We start from the raw sequence: 20,748 nt of genomic DNA on the forward strand, positions 1-20,748 counted from the left end.
ATTTTTGTGAGAGAAAAACAAAAAAGTTATTCATCCAGTAGTATGAAAAAAGCTTATTTTGTTGTTCTTAAGTATTGGCTTCTTCACAATATCGATTATATTTGCTTGTCAAATCTCCAACTCTTATTTTCCTATTTTAAATGTCCTGTGGTATTATCCTTTGATTTAAAAATTTTATTCTGTTTACTCCAGTTGATTAATTTGCTGCTGAAGCTTTGAAAAATGCAGATCCTTCAGCTTTCTGTATTGAGGAGCAAAGTATGCCACATTTATATACATATTCAAGTCCTCCCAGACTATGCAAATGACTTATGTCACCAGAGTATTTCCAGCAATGTTTGAAACATGGCTGAACTTACCTGAAACTTTATATGTACAGTTTGAAATAATAAGGTTGTGTTCAGATATTATTTGAAACCTAAAAATACATAATGGGGTCAAAAGAACTTATAGTTTTAACATTCAAGATAACAGATGCTCTTTTGCTATAATTATAACACTTTGCTCTAGAACCAGAAAAATTGCACATTAGAATAAAACAGTTTGTAAAATTAACCATGCCTTTTTGAGGGTGGTGGTCCAATATTTGGTCAGCTAGCTGTGCTAGCTTGTCCACTATTAATGCACAACTGTTCTTTTCAGCAGGCCAGTTAGATAGCAGGCTTTTACCCATTTTTTATTGATGGATATGCCTTGTTTTTTTTTAACTGAATGTCCAGTTAGAGAGGTTCAGTGAAAAGATGTGTTTGCTGAATGACCACAGCACATTAAACAGCCCACCCCACTACACACACACACACACACACACAGTATTTTTTACACACACACATATGATTTTACACCAATACATTTTAGGACATTTTAAATTAAAGAAACTCCATTGATTTTTAAGAAATTCTGCATAATTAAAAGGTTAACATATAAACATAGTCATTCAGAATGTTCTGGAGTAAAATACTTTGTTCTAGAGAAACTACAGTCAGAGTTGTTCACAGTGGTGAAGCCAGACATCTGAAGTATTAATGCTTCTGAAAGCGCATTCACAGTAAGTTATTACATGAAATGTTTGTGAATATGCTGCTATATGTTTATGAATAAGGTTTTGGCCAAACACATTTTAATCACTTTATTTTAATCTATTCATGGTGGATGGATACATCAAGGGTGTTTTAAGGCAAGGTAGTCCCTAAGGAAATTCTTTTTTTTTGTTTTTTTTTCAGATTTACCATGATTTTGCCTTCATCGATGTTACTAAAAAAACTCACAAATGTGCAGATTCTGTAATGGGATGGCAAGGGGGGTGAGGGAACAAGTGCATAGTGTGAAACCTGTGAATAAGGGTTTAAATGGACTAAGAATGTATAAAATTGTAATAGGTATAATTTGGTATAAGATCATTATAGTTATTCTGAGAATGCAATTTATATAAATGGTGTTTGAATGGTGTAGATGAGAGCTTTGTGATGCTTGTGCACTTTTAAGATGAAGGCACATCACCAACATAATGGCTGACAAACCGATGCGTTACCACCACCCCTGGGAGGCGCAGGTGTAAGGTGAAATAACACCCCTAAGATTCAGGGATAGAAAAATGGCAGACAACAGGGACACCAAGGCAGCGTCCTCAAACAAAGGTAGGTCTGAAAATTAAATAAAAAGTAATCAGAAAACAAGGATTTTAGAAATGAAATGAGTGTAACTCACTGTTTCTATTTTTAACCCTCTTTTCTTTTCTCTCCTTTTCTTTGGGAGCTGTTTCTCTTTTATTTGCTTTTCTTTGATTTGCTTTGCTTTTCTTTATTTGACAAACACTGAAGTACCATGCTAGTCACCCCTCTACAAAGATGTGACACTGACTGCTGATTGCCACTGCATTAAATGCAGATACCAGACAGGTGTGTATGGTTGGTGCTGATTAGCCCATGGGCTTCAGGGTACTAGAGTTCCTCAGGCTAATAGCACTTTGCCATCATCGCCCTCTGCTGGTGGCCAGAGCTGAACCCTTACAGGTTCACTGGTGGTTTTGGAGAGTAAATAAAATGGCTATATTTGTATTTTAGACATCAGAACTTCTGGTTCCTAGTGTGAAGCTTATCCCCACTGTTAAGAATATGAACTTTTCCTGGAGACAAAGACGCCACATCTGAAGAACCCATATATCCCATAGCTAAGGCACTGAGGTAAAAGGAGCTGCCACTCTAGCCTAAGACAGTCCAGGTCCCCAAGTAAATTGTTGGCTCCATGGGCTGTTTCTCTGTTGACTTCATGGATTGGTAGTTAATGTTTCCCCTTAGATAAAGGCAGCAGATCCAGGGGTCCATGGACGCAGGGAATTATAGTAAACTGAGACGCTGGTGCTGTCGTCCCGCTGCTCGCACGCGATCACTCAGGTTTGTGGACCGTGGAGCGGAGGGATGCCAAATTGTTTCAGGGTGCTCCCGTATCTGTGTGCCCTTTTGGTTCTCTCCTTTGAGTTAAGCTGTTATAGTCAGATCTGCCGGGGTCATTAGCCACACTCTGGAAATGTTTTACATATTATTATACATACACCCATACAGAACTAAACTAACTCCATCTCCCTACCTTTTTTCTGAGTAAACGACTGCCCACCTGTCTGGCCGGACACTGATGGACGATTGTCTGTCAAGCTCTCCTGCTACCCGCTTCAGACCAGTTGCCCACGCCCCAGTCACCACCACCTGCCTTGGACTAGTTGCCCACCCGACACTGAAGTGGACTCCTAACTATTATTACTACTACTACTATTAATATTAGTAGTATAATAATTTTGTAGGTAGTTTGACCAGAGGAGGATGGGTCCCCCCTTGTGAGCCTTGGTTCCTCCCAAGGTTTCTTCCTCAGCTCTGAGGGAGTTTTTCCTTGCCACTGTCGCCCCTGGCTTGCTCACCTGGAGGATTTACATTTCATGTTAAAACTTTGTCCTTAATGGATTTCTGTGAAGCTGCTTTGTGACAACATCAGTTGTAAAAAGCGCTATACAAATAAATTTGACTTGACTTGACTTGATTGCTCTACTGATTCCACAGGTTGCAAAGCTGGTCTCCTAGCTCCCTGCTTCAGACCTTCTTCTCTGGCCTTTTGCACAGCTCCAGCACCAGTTCCTTGTGCTGCTCCAGTGTTGGCTTCTCATGCAGCTCCAGCAATAACAGCCTTTGCAGCTGCATTGCTGGCCTACTATGCAGCTCCAGTGCCAGCCCCTTGTGCTGTTCCAGCGTTGGCTTCCCTAATCACTCTACTGTGAAACACGGCAGTGGTGAGTACAGTGTAGGTTTGCACTAGAGTAGAAGCTGTGCATGAGTTATGGTAGCACAGTGGGTCTGGATGAGCTAAAGGGCACGAACAGCAATTGTGGGAGGTTTTGGGCTGTTGTAGTGACATCTTTGCAGTTACTAAAGGAGACTGTACATGGCCCGATTTGGTGCAGCATAGCATTATCATGGGCAACAGTGCTCCAATTGACTGCAGCTCTCCATTGGTGGTTTGGACAGATGCCTTGGGTACTGTCTATCAGGAAGCTGCTTCTGGATAGTCTGAGAAAAAAGGACAGTGGATAAGCATACTGGCAGGGTTATCCAGCATTTCAGAGAGCGGTTCAGAAGGAGTTGGTATTGGAGTACTTCTTGAATGGACTGCTGCCAGGGGAGCTGAAGCGATACGTATGGCTCACCAAACCAGCTAGTGTCCAAGCAGCTGTTGTCGAAGCCTAAGCAATATAGCTCATTCTCAGTGAAGCAGCTCCATAGCAAGAAATGCTGTGCTATGTGGTAGAAAAGTCTTGGGGGTGGGGTAAGCAAGATGGCCCCTGAGAGAATAGCCCTCTGCATCACTGCAGCCGCCAGAAAGAGCAACAGCCTCCAAAGATTTTGGATAGAGTGCAGCCTTGACAGCGAATGGCTCACTGTGCTTATTGATATGGGATCGATAGTCTCCCTGTGACCAGGCGTGCTTCCTCACACTGCAAGAGGTATGCCAGATGGCTAGGAGGTTACCACCATCCAGCCTGGCTCTGTTACCAGTAGTTGAGTCAAAATGAGAGGGAGGAAGCAGCTCTAGGTTCGAGCTGGGAGGTCTGATCTGAGTGCACAAATTCTGGCTTGCAGATTTGTATTTTTGGTTTAGACTTTCTGGCGGTGTGATAACATCGCAAGGGCTACACTGAGTCTGGAGCAGAGGTGAAGAGATCAGTGCGTGGAATTCAGTGGCAGAGTTGAGGCAGAAGTTCGAGCTTCCCTGGCAGCGAGATCTGCGTTCCCTGTGAGGAAACCTAGAGAAGCCTTTGGCTGAAACTTCGGGGGTGGGGCACAGTGTAAGGTCAAGGTTTAATCCTGTAATTAAACCTGACTTGTATCCTCTCAAGTGCATTGATGATGCCTTGGACTGGCTTCCCTCCCTCTCTTGTTAACAACAATGCCCAGCTATGTGAAGTGCCAGTATTGGCATTTTTGAGGGTGGGCAGTGAGGTCATTGTGAAATAGCAACTAACTACCACGACCTATGTATGGCCAAGAAAAGGCCACAACAGCTGTTGCACACTCCATTGTAGTCTCTCCACACTGGTGCCTTGATGGAAAGAGTATCCAAGTGTAACGGGTTTACTTCTGTGTTGTGTAGGGTTCAATGATGCATGAAGTGATGACATCAGCACACCAACTAACATGAAGTGATGACATCAGCACACCAACTAACTCTCTCTCTCTCTCGTGCTCTCAGCTGTGCCTTCTCTCACAGTGGCGTTTTGCAAAGAGCTCATTTCATTAATCACATATTAAAAGAAAATAACAATAATAATAATTAAAAAAATACATATAAAGCAAACAGTATGCTGTACACACTCCCCATTTACGGAACAATATAAGAATAATATATATATATATATATATATGACAATATAACTCAACATACCTGCACAGAGTTTATAAAAGGCGAATAAACAGGCTTCAATAGCTTTTCTCTCTCTCTAGTGCTCTCAGCTGTGACTGTTAAACACCGTGCACTCGTATTACAACATAGCTGTTACACTACATGAACTATACAAATGCTAAAATTGTGAACGGAAGTTAAAGCTCTTCTTTAAAAACAACCAAATGCACGCGATGTCGGTTTAATCTCGTCTTATTCAGCAAAAGAAACAATAAATGTCCTGTGAACAGTTAGCATCCATAGCCTAACTTCGTAATTAGCATTCCACCTTAACGTTCCACCTTAACAGAACTCGTGGCCAACAGCGAATAAAAACATACTAAAACCACATAAAACAGTGTTTTGACTGCACAACAGCATAACCAGTGCATGATATAATGTTTTAGTGATTGAATGAACTCATTTTATGTCGAAAACTGGAAAATACAAAGTGTGTTTTAACTCAAAATTACAGAGCTGCGTTTTGCAAAGAGAACGAAAGGTGGGGCTACAACTTACTTTGTACTCCACTCAAGTAAAGGCTGCTAAAACTCCACCCATATTGAACTTGCTCTACTAAATCAGACTTCTCTTTTATACATTTTTCAAGCTAAATAATTTGCAGTACATAAAAGAAACAATAAAATAAATAAAACTAAGAATTTTACAGACAGAATTTTATATTTAATAATTCCCCCTTTCTCTCCTAAATTAATTGCTCCAACAGTTAAAAGCCCTTGCTGATTTCAAAATAAAATCCCTGAAGTGAATAATCTAGTGTAACAACATCACACTGCCACAGATGGATACCAGTATGTGTTTATGACAATTGATCATTTCAATAAATGGCCCACAGTGTTTGCAGTCCTGGAGCAGAGAGTGACCACAACTGCGGAGCAGCTGGTAGAGGAGTTCTTCTACTGGTTTGACATGCCAGAGGAGCTCCACAGTGACCAGGGGCACAATTTTGAGACAGCAGTCATGGCTGAGGCTTCCAACTTGCTAGGCATCCGGGAGACCTGGACCACACTGCTCCACTACCAGAGTAATAGTCTCATGGAGCTATGTCACCAGCAGGTATTGAGGGTGATGACTCAGCGGCTGAGGCCTGCTGAAGGGCAATCTCAGGATCTGACACAGGAGAATCACAAGGTTAGCTGTCTGAATTAAAATTAGACTTTTATCTATCATAATAAGCAAATTAATTTGAATAACTTTGAATTGTGCAATAAACAATATTATAATATTAACCAATCAGAGAGTGGCCTTGACTGGAGAGTGGCTGGTGGAGGAGTTCTTCTTGTATTGTTTAAACAAAATGCTCACCACTCAGCTGGCCATTATCACTGACCAGTGTTCAAAATAAAAGAGCATTTTTAAAGAGAAATTGTTGCCTCTCCTGACTTTTCTCCTGCACAATGCTACAATGTTGTTTATTGTATGCACAATATAAATTTCTTCAGCTTGATTTTTTCTTCCTTTAACTAAAAGCCTAATTTTAATCCAGATGACAACTAAACTTTTGATTCTACTGTGTCAGATCCCAGGATTGCTCCTCAGCCAGCCTAAACCACTGAGTCATCACCCTCAACCTCTGTTGGTGACATAGCTCGCCCCCTCTCTGCTGCTGACTAAATCCTTAAGCCAGTCCCTACTGTTATTTTAAACATTTAAACACCTGAATTATTATTTGCATAGCACTTTTCTAAGTCAGCTACAAAATACTTCAGAACAGTAAGATAAAGTAAATAAAAACATAAAACAAATAACATAAAACCAAAGACAGTGCAGCTTTATCCACAAACAACACAAACAAAGAACATTAGCTTTTTCCAAATTCAAAGGCTAAGGCATACAGATATGTCTTGAGCCTTTTTTAAACATCTCTTTAGACTCGATAGACTAGCAAGTCTAATGTCTAAGGGCAGAGTATTCAAGAGCTTAGGAGCATATACTGAAAAAGTCTCTACTCCATTTTCACTTTGTCCTAGGAACTACTAAAAGCCCTTGACTAGAGGACCAAAGTGTCCTAGCATTTGAATATGGCACTAATAGCTCAGAGATATATTCTGACCCATCACCATGCACCGCCTGATATGTTAAAACCAAAATTTCAAAATTAAGCTGAAAGTAACAGGCAGCCAATGCAGAGATGCCAATTTGGGTGTTAGACCTAGTAAGTACTGATTTTAGCAATATTTCTCAATTAAAAGTAATACGAGTAATAACAAAATATTACTCCTAAGATCTGTACTTCTATCCACAAAGAACTTTAAAACTGTTCAACACCAATTGTAGAACTGGGTGTTCTCCAGGCAACTCCATTCACTAGGGAGTCTATCCTAGAAAACTAAAACCTTGGATTATGTATATTTACAGTCATTAAATCATTACATTTTTTGGCTCTAGCATTCCTAACTCTATTATTAAAGAAAACTTATTAAATTAAAACCAAAAACTTTTTTCTATTCTCACTCTACTCTCCTACATACCCTTGCAAAATATCATCATTTATTCATGGTATAGAATTTACCAGCTGTTTTATCCTCCCTGTGACAGGGGCTACCTTGTCTAAAACACTTAAGCATAAATTGTTAAACAGCTAGCAAGGCCATTAACATCAGTACAGAGAAACAACTGTTCACTAAACCCTGTAAACACATCTGAAAATTGTAATATTGATTTACCATTAAAAACCTATGAACACCAGATCCAATGTGTGACCTCGATTATGAGCCGGGTCAACCACATGCTGGATGAACTGAAAAGACTGCATAGTGTTAAAAAAAATTCTGTAGCAGACCCATCAGGGACATTGTTAATATGAATATTAACATCATCAAGCTGTTAATCTAGTTTCTGCCCCTAGCCCTCACCCTTAACCAGGTCATTGTCCTGCTCTTTGTCCTGCTCCTTTGCCATAGCCTGTCCGGTCTTGATCTCTACACTCAATCTGGACCTCTTTGCTGGAGTGCATTCATGAAAGCCTTTCTGTTGGCCAGATACAGCTCTGTACAGATCTGCCCCATTTGTTACTAGGCCTGAGAAAATTATTACACAATTTCCTGATCGTAAATATTTGAGATGATCACATTTATTTAAGCTGACTGCAATCATTAGATTTCGCAGTCACATTATGTTGCAACACACAAAATGTGAAATGTGTGCACTGGACTGAGGCAAGTAAAAGTAAATAAAAGATATGCATTCTCTGAAACATCATGGGGCTTATTAAAACAAAAGATAGCTCTAACTTGGTGCACTTACATGTTTAGAGGGCAGTGCTGAGTAATGTTTATTTGTTCGCTATGTAGCTAATTCTAATGTTTTTAAGTAGACATGCTGGCTTAAATTTTCACAATGCACAACAGTGTGTGCACATTATTGAGTCAACAGTACAACCAGTGTTAGCTACTGAGTAAATATAGCTAACAGGTTTGGTGGCTAATCAGCCAATTTGGCCACTGTAGACTTGTGTTGCAAACATTTTGTAAAAAATCTATCCTTCAGGGGGATGGACCGACGACCAGTCCAAGGTCTTTCCTGCCTTCCGCCCTTTGACCGCTGGGATAGGCTCCAGCTCCCCCCAGCGACCCAGAAGGATAAGCGGCTTGGAACATGTGTGTGTATGTATCCTTCGGGGGAAGTTGGAGCCAGGATACACCGTGGACAGGTTGCCAGTCCATCGCAGGGCAGACAGACAGACAGACAGACACATTCACTCACACACTCACAGTCTTTGTACTGTGGGAGGAAACCCACACAGACACTGGGAGAAAATGCAAACTCCACACAGAAAGGACCCCGTGCGCACAAGCAGGCAATCAAAACCAGACCCTTCTTGCCGTAGACCACAGCGCTACCCACTGCGCCACCGTGCTGCCTGTGTTGCAAAAAATGAACAGGAAAAGACAATTAAATTGTTAAGATTATTTATATGACAGCCATTAGTTAACATTTGTTGATCATCACAGCCCTATTTGTTATATGCGGCCAAATTTTGCAGTTTCAGTTTGCAGTTTATTTTTGGGGGGAATTTATACTAAATTTATATAAGGAAACTTCATTTTTCAACATTTAAGATTCTCCATTATACACCTGATTATAAATATAAATATTTTAACATATTTCCTTAATGTTGATTTTCTTTTGCTCCTATATATAAAAGTCTAAGTTTAGTTTAGAGTTATTAGAGATATTTTTAGTTCATACTTTTTGTCATGAATTCTGAAGTTAAAGAGCTAATATAAAAGATTAAAGCCTTCACATCTGAGAACAATTGAAATAAACGATAAACACTGATAAAAATATTTAAATGACTGGATCAAAGCCATTTTATTTATGATATAACACAATTACTCTTACAAACAAACCAAGATGAGAAGACTGCTCTCTCTTTAGGCTTCTTGTGCTTTTGGATCAGACTTTTTTACCACAAGACATGACAAAATTATTTCAGTTTAAAAAATAACTAAGAAGAGGAGTGACAATCCACCACATTCTGTTGTTTTCCAACAGTGAAAAATACATTATATTAGAAGCAAGGAATAAAATAAAATAATAAAATTAAGCCCTGCTGCGTATGCAATAAAAGAATAAATAAATGAATAAAGTGGTAAGACAGAAAAAAAATGTTTTAACAGAGTTGATGAAGATAACAGACAACACTAAATATCATACTGATCAAGATTTCATGCCTGTCATGTCTATAATTTTTTTTTTTTGGAAGAATTCAAAAATATTGTGACGGATTTCCTTTGTCCTCAGTCCGTATATTAGAGGATTAAGAAAAGGAGGAAATACCATTACTGAAACACCTAAAACCCTTCTTATGTAAGGAGATACATTTGGAAGTCGGTGAGCAATTAGAGCAAAGAATGCATTAAACTCCAAGCATAAGAAAACAATTAGGTGTGTACCACAGGTTTGAATTGCTTTACCTTTTGCATCAGACTGTCTTTTAGCAACAACAGTGATTAAGATTTTGATGTATGTAAATATCACTATCAGCAGTGACAGGCCTTGGAAAAAAATAGTTATAAACAATCCATAGTAGTTATTTAACTGTATATCCCCACATATAAGCCTCATCAAAGAAGGGTTATTGCAGTACATGTCTACTATGTTTGTGAAACAAATCTCTTTACGGTAGTTCAGTGCAAGTAGTAAACCAATCAGAGTAAAATCTAAGGTCCACATTATAATAATTATTTTCAACAGGTTGTTTGGGGACATCAAGGTGTTATATTTCAGTGGGCAACAGATGGCAACGTACCGGTCATAAGCCATAGCAGTGAGAATGAGAAGTGACCCAGCTCCATATAGATGTGTCAGGAATGCTTCAGCAAAGCAGGCAGAGTAAGTGATGGATCTATTCTGTGACAGTAAACTAGACACCAGCTGAGGGAAAAAGGCTGTGGCACCCATCATATCATTGATTGGCAAGTTAAATAACAGTAAGTACATAGGCTTATGGAGTTTCCGGTTCAAAGCAATTGTTAGCAATACAGTCATATTGAAAATCAAAATAGCACAGTAAGTAAGGGTTCCAAATATGAATGCTGGAAAAATATTAGATGGTAATATGTCCAGTGGTTCCATAGTGAGAAGAGTTGTATAAATGGACAAATTAGATGCCATTGTAACTCCTTTATAATGTGTCGAGTACTAAGAACAGTGTATGAAAACCATAGACTGCTCAGAAAGTTCTTGTAATTTAGCTCTGCCTGGCATTTTTATATATCAGGCATTAGAGGAAAGTCAATTCCCATATGCTCAATTTCAGGATTTCTTCAGAATGCCCTGTGGAAAGGAAAAAAGCTTAGGAAAACATTTAGATATACTTGAGTCATTTCCAGCACCATTTGTGAGGAAGAGTGCCAAAATTTACCACTTTCACCTATTGAATAACAGCAGTAACTGAATAAAGTCTTACTTTAAAGTAATGAATGAATGAATATGAATAAAATATAACATTCAAGAGCTAATGATAAAAGATAATGAAATAGTATATGAAATAAAATGTTGTTTTTTTTCACAACACAGTGCTAAGATAAAGTGCATTGAAAATAAGGGAGCTTATCATATCCTGAGATCTACTAGAACCTCAGAAGCACTTTTGCAAAGATAGTTATGAAAACATAAAATAAATAGCTCTAAATAAAACACAATAAAGTAGCAGCTAAAATAAGGGATTAAAACCAATTAAAATAGTGATTAGGATAAGGTGGAATGCTAAACAAAGACACAAGAAAACAAGAACGTTTTCAATCTGGACTTAAAGATGGCTATATTTGGAGCATATCTGACCTCATCTGGGAGTTTGTTCCAGGAGTTGGAATGCTGCCTCACCCTGCTTGGTTCTGATTCTGAGCAGTACTAAATGACCAGTCCCGAGTGATTGGAGAGGCCTATTGGATTCATATACTTTCAGAAGATCATCAAGGTTTTTTGGTCCAAGGCCATTCAAAGATTTCTGTACAATTATAGAAGCATTTTAAATTCAATTCAGTGCAGTGACTTGAGGATTGGAGTAATGTGCTCTGATCTTCTAGTTCTTGTAAGCATTCTAGCAGCTGCATTTCTGCTTTCTGATTGTGGTTTTAGGAGGCTCCAGTAAAAAGACCATTGCACTAGATGAATGTATGAATGTATGAGTTTTTCCAGATCCTGCTGTGACATGAAATTTTTAAACTCTGATATATTCTTGAGATGATAAAAGGCAGGACTTTAATTATTGCTTTTACATGGCTGCTGAAATTCAGATCTGTATGAACTGTTATGCCAAAATTTCAGACTTGATCTTTAGCTCTCAGAGCTGTGGTGTCAAGATGAGCACTGACCTTGAGTCTTTGTTCCTTACTGCCGAATACAATTACCTCTGTCTTCTCCATTTAGTTGGAGAAAGCTTTCTTTCATCCAGCCATTTATTGACTCTGGGGAAATTACATCAAGTGTCAATGGAACTGTAGTCATCAGGCGAGAGGGCTAAATAAATCTGGGTGTCGTCTACTTAGCTGTGGTAAGATATTTTATTATTTTTAAGGATTTGACCCAATGGCAGCATATTAGATTGAACAGTAAGGGCCCAAGAATGGATCTTAATGGAACACCACAGGTCAACGTTTCCCTTCTAGATTTGTAGCTGTTGATTGCAATTAAATAGCTCCTATCTTCAAAGTATGATTGAAACCAGCTAAGAACAGTTCTGGTAAGCTTTACCTAGTTTTCTTGTCTGTCTAAAAGAATATTGTGATCAATGGAATCAGATGCAATGCTAAGATCTAGAAGTACCAGCACAGATGTTTTGCCAGCACTTGTGTTCATACGTATGTCATTCAAGACCTTTATGAGCGCAATGTGCTGTGACGTGAATGGAAATCAGACTAGAAGTCTTCATTTCCCTAAGTATTTATTTAAGAATTTGCTAAGCTGATTAAAGTCAACTTCCTCAGTAAAGGACAGAGGTATCTGGTTTGCTTTTTTTTTAGGAGAGACTTAGTCACAGCAGTTTTCAGCAGCCTAGGAAAAAAGCTTGAAAGGAGTGATAGAATCCAAACCCCAACGAACCAGGGAACTAGGTCTGTTGTCTGGACAAATGAAGTTTATTCGTTGTGCGCACAGGTTCCAGACAGCCAGCCCGCCCGTAAGACAATGGACTGTCACAGTTTTATAGCTGGACTGATGCCAAGATTAGACCCAGCTTATACAGGACAAGTAACAGGTGTGACAACATGACCAAATAGGCAGCCTAAAATACAACTTCAGCACCTTCACACACAACACAGCACATTAACTTCCTTCAGGAGCGACCCATTTACTATTTGCAATAAATCTGCTGCTAGGCAGCTAAGGACTTCTTTTAAAAGCGAGTGGGCAGAACTTCAAGAACATGTGGATAATTTCAGAAGCTGAATTGTTTCCTTTAGAGTTTTCAGATCAATAGCAGAGAATGTGGACATGTTATATATCTTGTTATTTTGAGGTAATACATGCTGACTAGCTCTATTTATAGAATAAATAGCATTGCTAACCTGTCTGGATTTTTTTTTTCCTAAAGAAAGCTACAAATAAATTACACAGAAAGGAGTTCTGGGCCTGCCTGTGCTTTTGGGTGTGTTAGCCTGTCAAGCATTGTAAATAAGGTGCAGGCATTATTCATGTTTTTGTTAATAATGTAAATGCAATCTTTGTAAATGTCGTATTGAATTTGCGCTCAATTTAAGCTCAGGCTTCCTGCATTCATTTTTCTGGGTTTTTACTACCAGGCTACATCAACATGACACTTTCCACCTACCACAAATTGTTTTGGTTTTCACAGGTACCAAAGCATCAATAACATTCACAGTTTTAGTATTAAGGTTGTTGAGAACATTTTCAGGACAGTCAGACATTTTGCATGGTATTTTATCCATAGCAATCATAAACAGCTCCCTAGCGTCCTCAGTTAGAAACCTTTTCTTTACATAGACAGACCTAGTTTAAGCAGCTGGAGAAGTTACGATATTGAAAAAGACACAACAGTGGTCAGACATAACAAAGTCTTTACGACCAACAGATAAAATATATAGTACTTTGCCAATAATGAAGTCCAAGATATGCCCACGGTTGCATGTTGGCTCTTTCACAAATTGAGTCAGACAAAAAGTGTCAAATAGTGCAAAAGGTTTTTTGGTATTTTTGTCCAAGAGGTCATCCGAGTGGACCAGTGACCAGTGCTAACTAATGACACCTAAATGTACTTTTAAAAATAGTCACTATTCCACCACCTTTTCTGTTGGCTCTGCATACTTTCATAAAACCAAAGTTTGGAGGGGTAGATTATGAAAGGTCAGATGCTCTGTTGCAGTAGTCTAACCAGCTTTCAGTCAGAAACATAGAAGAGAGGTAATAAGATTATTAACTATAAAAGTTTTGTTTGCAAGTGACCTAGTATTTAGTAGTGCTATATAGGGATGCTAGATAGGGACATTTTCAGCTTGGATTGGAAAGTGTCTAGTGTCAGAGCTCTTCTAATGCTGTCTGTCAACTCATTCCATTTAAGAGCGGCATAGTAGCTGAACGCTGCTTTTCCATGTTTAGTTTTTAGCTTAGGTAGGACTGACTAGTTACTAATGATCTGAGAGTTCGGCTCATATCACATTGTCATGGTATTGGATGTTCCTCAGACACATCTGATGACCATAAGTTAAGTTTCAAATGCCGTGCTCAGAAATTTGAAATGATGGACAGGTGCGAAAACCATTCAGAATCAATGTGCAATGCTGTTTATGCTGCATTAAATTAAATCCAGAATGAGACCATACTGGAACAAAATCAGTAGTAAACAGACAAATTCCACCAGCTGATGTCTTGGAATTGGTAAATTATGCATTAGTAACATAAAAAGAGTACGTAATTTAAAGGCCCATCAAAACACAGGCCTGTCAGCAAGCACATACTCTGCATACCCACAGCATAGTTATATACCTGTCTTTGACAAGTAATCAAGACCTTTTCCATTAGTTGATTTGTATCTGACAATATGAAAAAATCTTTTTTAGACAATCATATAGAATTTTGTAGTATATGATTAAAATGACACCTCACAGCAAGAATGGCCTGGGTTTGATTCCCGGCCGGGCGACCAGGGTCGTTTCTGCGTGGAGTTTGCATGTTCTCCCTGTGTCTGCGCGGGTTTCCTCCGGGTACTCCGGTTTCCTCCCACAGTCCAAAGACATGCAGTCACGCCAATTGGATGTGCTAAATTGCCCCTATGTGTGTGTGTGTGTGTGTGTGTGTGTGTGAGTGTGTGAATGTCTGTCTGTCTGCCCTGCGATGGACTGGCGACCTGTCCAGGGTGTATCCTGCCTTTCGCCCGATGACAGCTGGGATAGGCTTCAGCGCCCCACTGCACACCCAGAGGGATAAGCGGTTTAGATGGTGTGTGTGTGTGTGTGTGTGTGATTAAAATGATCTCCCTAAATAAGCGTTTCTGCCCAATGCATAAATGTAAATGCATCAATAAAATATGGCTGCCACTTTACATCAGTTTTTCATTTGTTTTTTATTGTTTGTGTGTATGTTTTGATGTTTCCATGCTCACTGAGGAGTTTGCCATCATATCGAAAGAGATAGCAGCCAAGAGTGATTTTCCAACTGTGGCTCAGAGGCTTCTTGGGCTGGCTGTTTGGGTGCCTGCTGCCTGAGCGATGATACTTCATAGCTAAGGACATTTTTGGCCTTCTAGGCTTTCTGGGCGGCCTCCTGTGTGATGGACCGTAGTTGTGGTGTGAGACTTTCCCTGTGACTCTTTCTGGGCTAGTGACTATACTGTGGTCAGTGAAATCTCCCCTACTAGCTATGGGAACCGTGGAGGTGTGTGTGTTCTGTGTTATGTATTGCTGATTAAGTATTTCGTTACTTTCTGATCGGAAAGCATCTCTAAGCACGGGAAAGGTGTTACAGAAATAAAAGTGATGATACTATTTTGCAATTTTGTTTTCACTCAGTTGTATTTAAAATTGAGTTAATTTAGTAATAGTTACTTTTTAGCTAAAGGAAAATAACTGAAAACTCTTTAGCTATCCGCAACGTACAGGGTTATACAAGAGAAATGACAAAGACAAAGAAACAAACAAAAACAGTGCAGGAACACTGTTGGCTTTAGATGCACCTACTTAACAGCAACACTACATTACTACTCAGTAAAATCTGTTTCAGTGTCCATCATCAACAAAACATAGTCTCTCATTGTTACAATAGCTGCACTACCTTGTATAGAATATTAATATGAAATACTATGAACTACTAATGCTTTTGTTTTTAGACAGGGCAGCACAGTGACATAATGGGTAGTGCTGTTGCCTCACAGCAAGAAGGGCTTGGGTTCTATTACCTGGCCAAACGACCAGGGCCCTTTCTGTGTGGAGTTTGCATGTTTTCCCCATGCCTGCGTGGGTTTCCTCCCACAGTACAAAGACATGCATGAATGAATGTTATATTTTAAAGGATAACAAATAGCAATGTATCTGTCATAAACCATAGCACTGAGAATGAGAAATGCTCCGGCTCCATACATATGTTGGTAAAGACAAGCAGAGTAAGTGATTAATCTATTCTCTGATATGCTAGTGAAAGGGCGTGTTACTGATTAAGTATGTATATAATGAAAATGCAAAAGTCCTTAAAAAAAGTTATTTTCCATTAGTTGAACTTTATCTTTACAGCAAGTCTCTATAAGTTTCCACAAGCTCAAATATTACTGCTTGGGAAAAGAAATACAACAACATTATTAAATTTAAGATGATCTACTGCATTGCAATTTTATCCAGTGACTTTGTTACCAAATACTGCTATAACCCAGAAAAAAAAGTCATGAGGGTTTGCAATAAGAACAATATTACATTGTTGAATAAACATCAAATATATATGTTCACACCTGCGTTGGGTTGGCACTGGTATGAACTGTGATAAGTAATAATAAAAAGAATTTGGTTTTAAAAATAGTTCTGACCATAAATTGTGACAATAATGATCATGTTATTTATTATTTGCATTTGTTCCAGATCATCAGTCTACACAAAAGAGCAGAGCAAAAACTATTCTAAATGCTGACATAAAATGTCACATTTGTAAAGAATCCATATAAAAAAGCAATCAACAGGTGGAATATAACCATTTTTTTTACTGCAATTTTAATTTTTCACCCCACTGAGTTTGTTTTTCTGATTTCGTGGGAAGACCTTATGGAAAAAGAAAATAAAATTCTCTCTAATTTCTTTTGTTTTCAGTCCATATATTAGAGGATTAAGTATTGGAGGAAATATCACGGCAGAAGCACCTAAGGCCCTTCGTAAGCTTGGGGATGCTGTCTCAAATCTGTGAGCAATAAATGCAAAGAATGTGTTAAACTCAAAGCATAAGAAAACAATTAGGTGTGTACCACAGGTCTGAATTGCTTTACTTCTGGCATCAGACTGTCTTTTAACCACAACAGTGATTAAAATTTGGATGTATGTGAAAACCACTATCAGCAGAGACAGACCATCAAAAAAAGTCATTACAAACAGTCCATAGTAGTTATTTGCCTGTGTGTCCTCACATACCAGCTTCATCAAAGATGGATTATTGCAGAAAATGTCCACTATTTGTGTCCTACAAATCTCTTTGCGGTAGTTCAGTGCAAGTAGTAAACTAATCAAAGTAAAATTTAAGATCCACATTATAATAATTATTTTCAGCAAGTTATTTGGAGACATCAAGGTGTTATATTTCAATGGACAACAAATGGCAACATATCTGTCATAAGCCATAGCAGTGAGAGTGAGAAATGTTCCAGCTCCATACAGATGAATCAGTAAAGCTTGCACAAAACAAGCAGAGTAAGTGATGGATCTATTCTGTGACAGCATACTAGCCACCAGCTGAGGGAAAAAGGCTGAGGCACCCATCATATCATTGAGTGGCAAGTTAAACAGCAGAACATACATAGGCTTATGAAGTTTCCGATTCAGAGCAATTGTTAGCAACACAGTCATATTGAAAACCAAAATGGCACAATATGTGAGAGTTCCAAATATAAATGCTGGGAAAATATTAGATGGAGTTATATCCAGTGATTCCAAAGTCAAAGATGTTGTATATATGGAGAAATTAGAATCCATTATGTACTTATTTCCTTTGTTTTGCTCACCTAGAAAAAATCTTTTTTTGGCATGTCAAAATCTCTGGACATATTAAGTGAAATGGACAATCTTAGAGAGAATTGGACAGAACGTTTAACAGTGTATATGAGAAAACTCTGAGATGTCCATAATTTTACACATGACAATGTGCAGCAGTTTCAGCTTGCATGGCATTTTTATACAATATTAGAGGTATGTCCTTTCCAAATCCCAACAGATCACCTCTCGCTACCATGGCTCTGTACCACAGTACCACTCCATGCTGAGGCTGGTAATTTCCATATCATTTACATTTTAGTTGAAGGACAGAATCAGCAGATACAGTTTCTCTAAAGCAGTTTCCACTTCCTATACTCAAGGGAACTTAGGGCTTACAATACAGGAGCACACCTTGTTCATGATGTACAGTTACAGGCATGATTTCTAAGCAGTTATGTAAGAAATGCACGTGTCTTGGTGGGAAATGGAGGGGTATGGTCACAGACAAAAAGGCACTCCATCTGACTGTGTTTCCAAGTTTATTTCTTACAGAAGCAGACCTGCTACTGGGCATTTCATTTATTATTCACAAAATTATTCAAATAGAATTTGTAGTATTTGATTAAAACCAGCCCCCCAACCCCACCCAAAAATAAGTTTAACATTTTAACAAGAATTTTATTATTATTTTTGTCTATTCTACCCATTGAGCCAAATGAGTTTTTTTTTTTTTTACTTACCATTGGATACAGGTTTCTACAATTACTGACTGTAGTCCCTCTGTTTCTCTGCATACTTTGTTAGCCTTTCACCCTGTTCTTCAGTGGTCAGGACCCCCATGGAGCCTCACAGAGCAGGTTCTATTTGGGTGGTGGATCATTCTCAGCACTGCAGTAACACTGACGTGGTGGTGGTGTGTTAGTGTGTGTTGCGCTGGTCTGAGTGGATCAGACACAGCAGTGCTGCTGGAGTTTTTAAATAAATGTGTGTATATATATATATATATATGTGACCCTTCCTATCGGGTGTTCGTCCGCCCTGGTCAATGATGGACACCAAATTGGGATGATGAGGTTTTATTTGCCTCCACGGCAGCGTGCGAACGTTCTACTGCCCAAAGAATACATTGGTCTAAATGTATTTCCAAAATAAACCAATGACATGAGAGAGATACATTCATGAAAATAATACAATTACCTTTACAAATTTCTATGATCGTATAGTGGTAAAAGTGCTTGTGTTTCCATATTATGTTCAGTTTTTAGATTTATAGTCTACATTTTACAATTCCATCAGTGTCAATATGAATTATATTTTATAGCTACATCATCCTTTTTTTAATTAGTGGAACATCAACAGAAAGTAAAATATGAAATAATGCCATCTGGTGGCGAACCCAAAATACGGCATCCAGACCACATGGTGCAGCTGAGAGTGAGCTAGTTAAACCAGCTAGCATTGCTGTGCTCATTGACACTGTTCTAATACACATTAAAACTTGAATATAACATACCTGTAATGAGTACGGCAACCACAGTTTAGGTCTCTGTTCGTGCTTCCGCCAGCATACAACTAAAGAAACAGGCTAACGTTAGCACAGTTCAGTTCAGGTTTAGCTTCAAATTTATAACTCTTTAAATAAAGCGTTCTGAAACAGCCCAACTGGGTATACTGGTCTCTATTACGTGTATTTCAAGACAGTAGGGACAAAAGTCGAATATTACAACACTTTACAAAGATATTTGCAGTTTTGCTGAGCTGAACATATGAAGCTGTACTCACCACGGCAGCGTGCAAACGCTCTACTGCCGAGGCTGCGCCGAATCACCAATACATATAGGAGCTGTAATACGCCAAACCCATTTAGCAGGAATTTCATAACATAACATTAATATAACTATTGTACACTGTTACATCGGATTCCTCTCTGTGGCAGAAACTCAACCCAACTAAACAACCTCACACCCGAAAGGCTATGTGTATTTGAAATTTGTTTGGGGAGATTAAAAACTAGCTTGTGTGTAGGACAATAATCTATGCCCGTGGACCAATATATGCTTGCTATCTGGGTTTTCATTTCAAATGTGAAAGTGCCCCGATCGTGACTTCATTCTGAATGTGAAAGGGCTTCAAGTGCCTCCCCTGATAGCAATAGTATAGAGCTGGTATGCAGGACAATAGTCTAGGTAGTCCCAGGGTGCACAAGCAATAGCAAACAGTCAGTGGGGTACTGATTTTATTTTGCCAGTTGACCAATATGTGCTTGAGATGTCCAAGTAAGGTGTGTTCTGTCCAGAAGGAAGATAACCACATCATCCACTCCAGTGCCATCCTGATATGCAAACTGCAAAGAGTCAAGAGCTGGTTTGACCAGAGGTCTCAGATAAGTATTAGCTTTTCAGGAGTCAGTGCAACAGGTCGATTGTTATTTAGTGCTATCAGTAGCTTTTTCTTGGGCACAGGAACCCAAGATGTTTTCCACATAATTGGGACTCTTTTCAAGCTGCAGCTCAGATTAAAGATGTGCTGAAGAATTCCACACAGTTACTCCCCTCCCTAGATTCAGTGCCATCAGGCCCTGCTGCTTTGTTCTGTTTGAGTTTTTTCAATTAATTCTTCACCTGATCAGCAGCGAATGTACTATCTCTGGTCATTCCAATTGTGGGTGTATGTTACAGACAGCGGTTGCTGGTGGTCATAGGTTTGAACGATTGTGCTGGAGGAGGGGGAGGCTATAAATGGCCAGTGGCAATGTTGTGCAGATATTTTGATCTGCGTAGGAGACTGAGATAATAGAGCTGGAGAGTCAAATCGTACAAAGAATTTGTTTAACTCATTCGCCCTTTTGCGCTTAACATCTGCTGGATTAGGGCTCCGGTGGTTGACGCCAGTAATGTCTTTTAAGCCTGTCTGCACATCCTGAGTGTTATTCAGCTCCAATTTGTTGTCCAGCTTGGGTTTGGAGCTTAACTGGACTAGGTTATGGGTGAATTTAGGGTTAGGATTAGGGCCAGGATGATAGTTAAGGATCAGGTTTTGGGTTCAGGTTAAGGTTAGGTTTAGGGTTGAGGGTTAGAGCCAGAGTGAGTGTTAGAAAGTTAGGTTTAGGATTAGAGCCAGAGTGAGGGTTAGAATTAGGTTTTAGGTTGAAGGCAAGGATAGGTTGAGGATTAGGGCCAGGGGG

General features: G+C 39.1%; 2 protein-coding genes across 2 annotated transcripts; both read right to left on the reverse strand.

The window, feature by feature from the left end:
* Nucleotides 1–9,603: 9,603 nt before the first annotated feature.
* On the reverse strand, nucleotides 9,604–10,560 carry LOC118826602 (olfactory receptor 52B2-like). Its single transcript, XM_036597619.1, has one exon. The coding sequence runs from the start codon at nucleotides 10,558–10,560 to the stop codon at nucleotides 9,604–9,606; it is 957 nt and encodes a 318-aa protein (XP_036453512.1).
* Nucleotides 10,561–16,595: 6,035 nt separating this feature from the next.
* Nucleotides 16,596–17,624, reverse strand: LOC118826610 (putative gustatory receptor clone PTE01). Its single transcript, XM_036597630.1, has one exon. It carries the CDS (start codon nucleotides 17,562–17,564, stop codon nucleotides 16,596–16,598), a length of 969 nt encoding a protein of 322 aa, XP_036453523.1. The 5' UTR covers nucleotides 17,565–17,624.
* Between the last annotated feature and the right edge of the window lie 3,124 nt (nucleotides 17,625–20,748).

Source organism: Colossoma macropomum, unplaced genomic scaffold, assembly GCF_904425465.1.
Source record: "Colossoma macropomum unplaced genomic scaffold, Colossoma_macropomum, whole genome shotgun sequence".
Lineage (NCBI taxonomy): Eukaryota > Metazoa > Chordata > Actinopteri > Characiformes > Serrasalmidae > Colossoma > Colossoma macropomum.

Excerpts from the sequence above, each read along its gene's own strand:
- LOC118826602 (XM_036597619.1), bottom strand. The coding sequence starts at position 10,560 with ATGGCATCTAATTTGTCCATTTATACAACTCTTCTCACTATGGAACCA.
- LOC118826610 (XM_036597630.1), bottom strand. The coding sequence starts at position 17,564 with ATGGATTCTAATTTCTCCATATATACAACATCTTTGACTTTGGAATCA.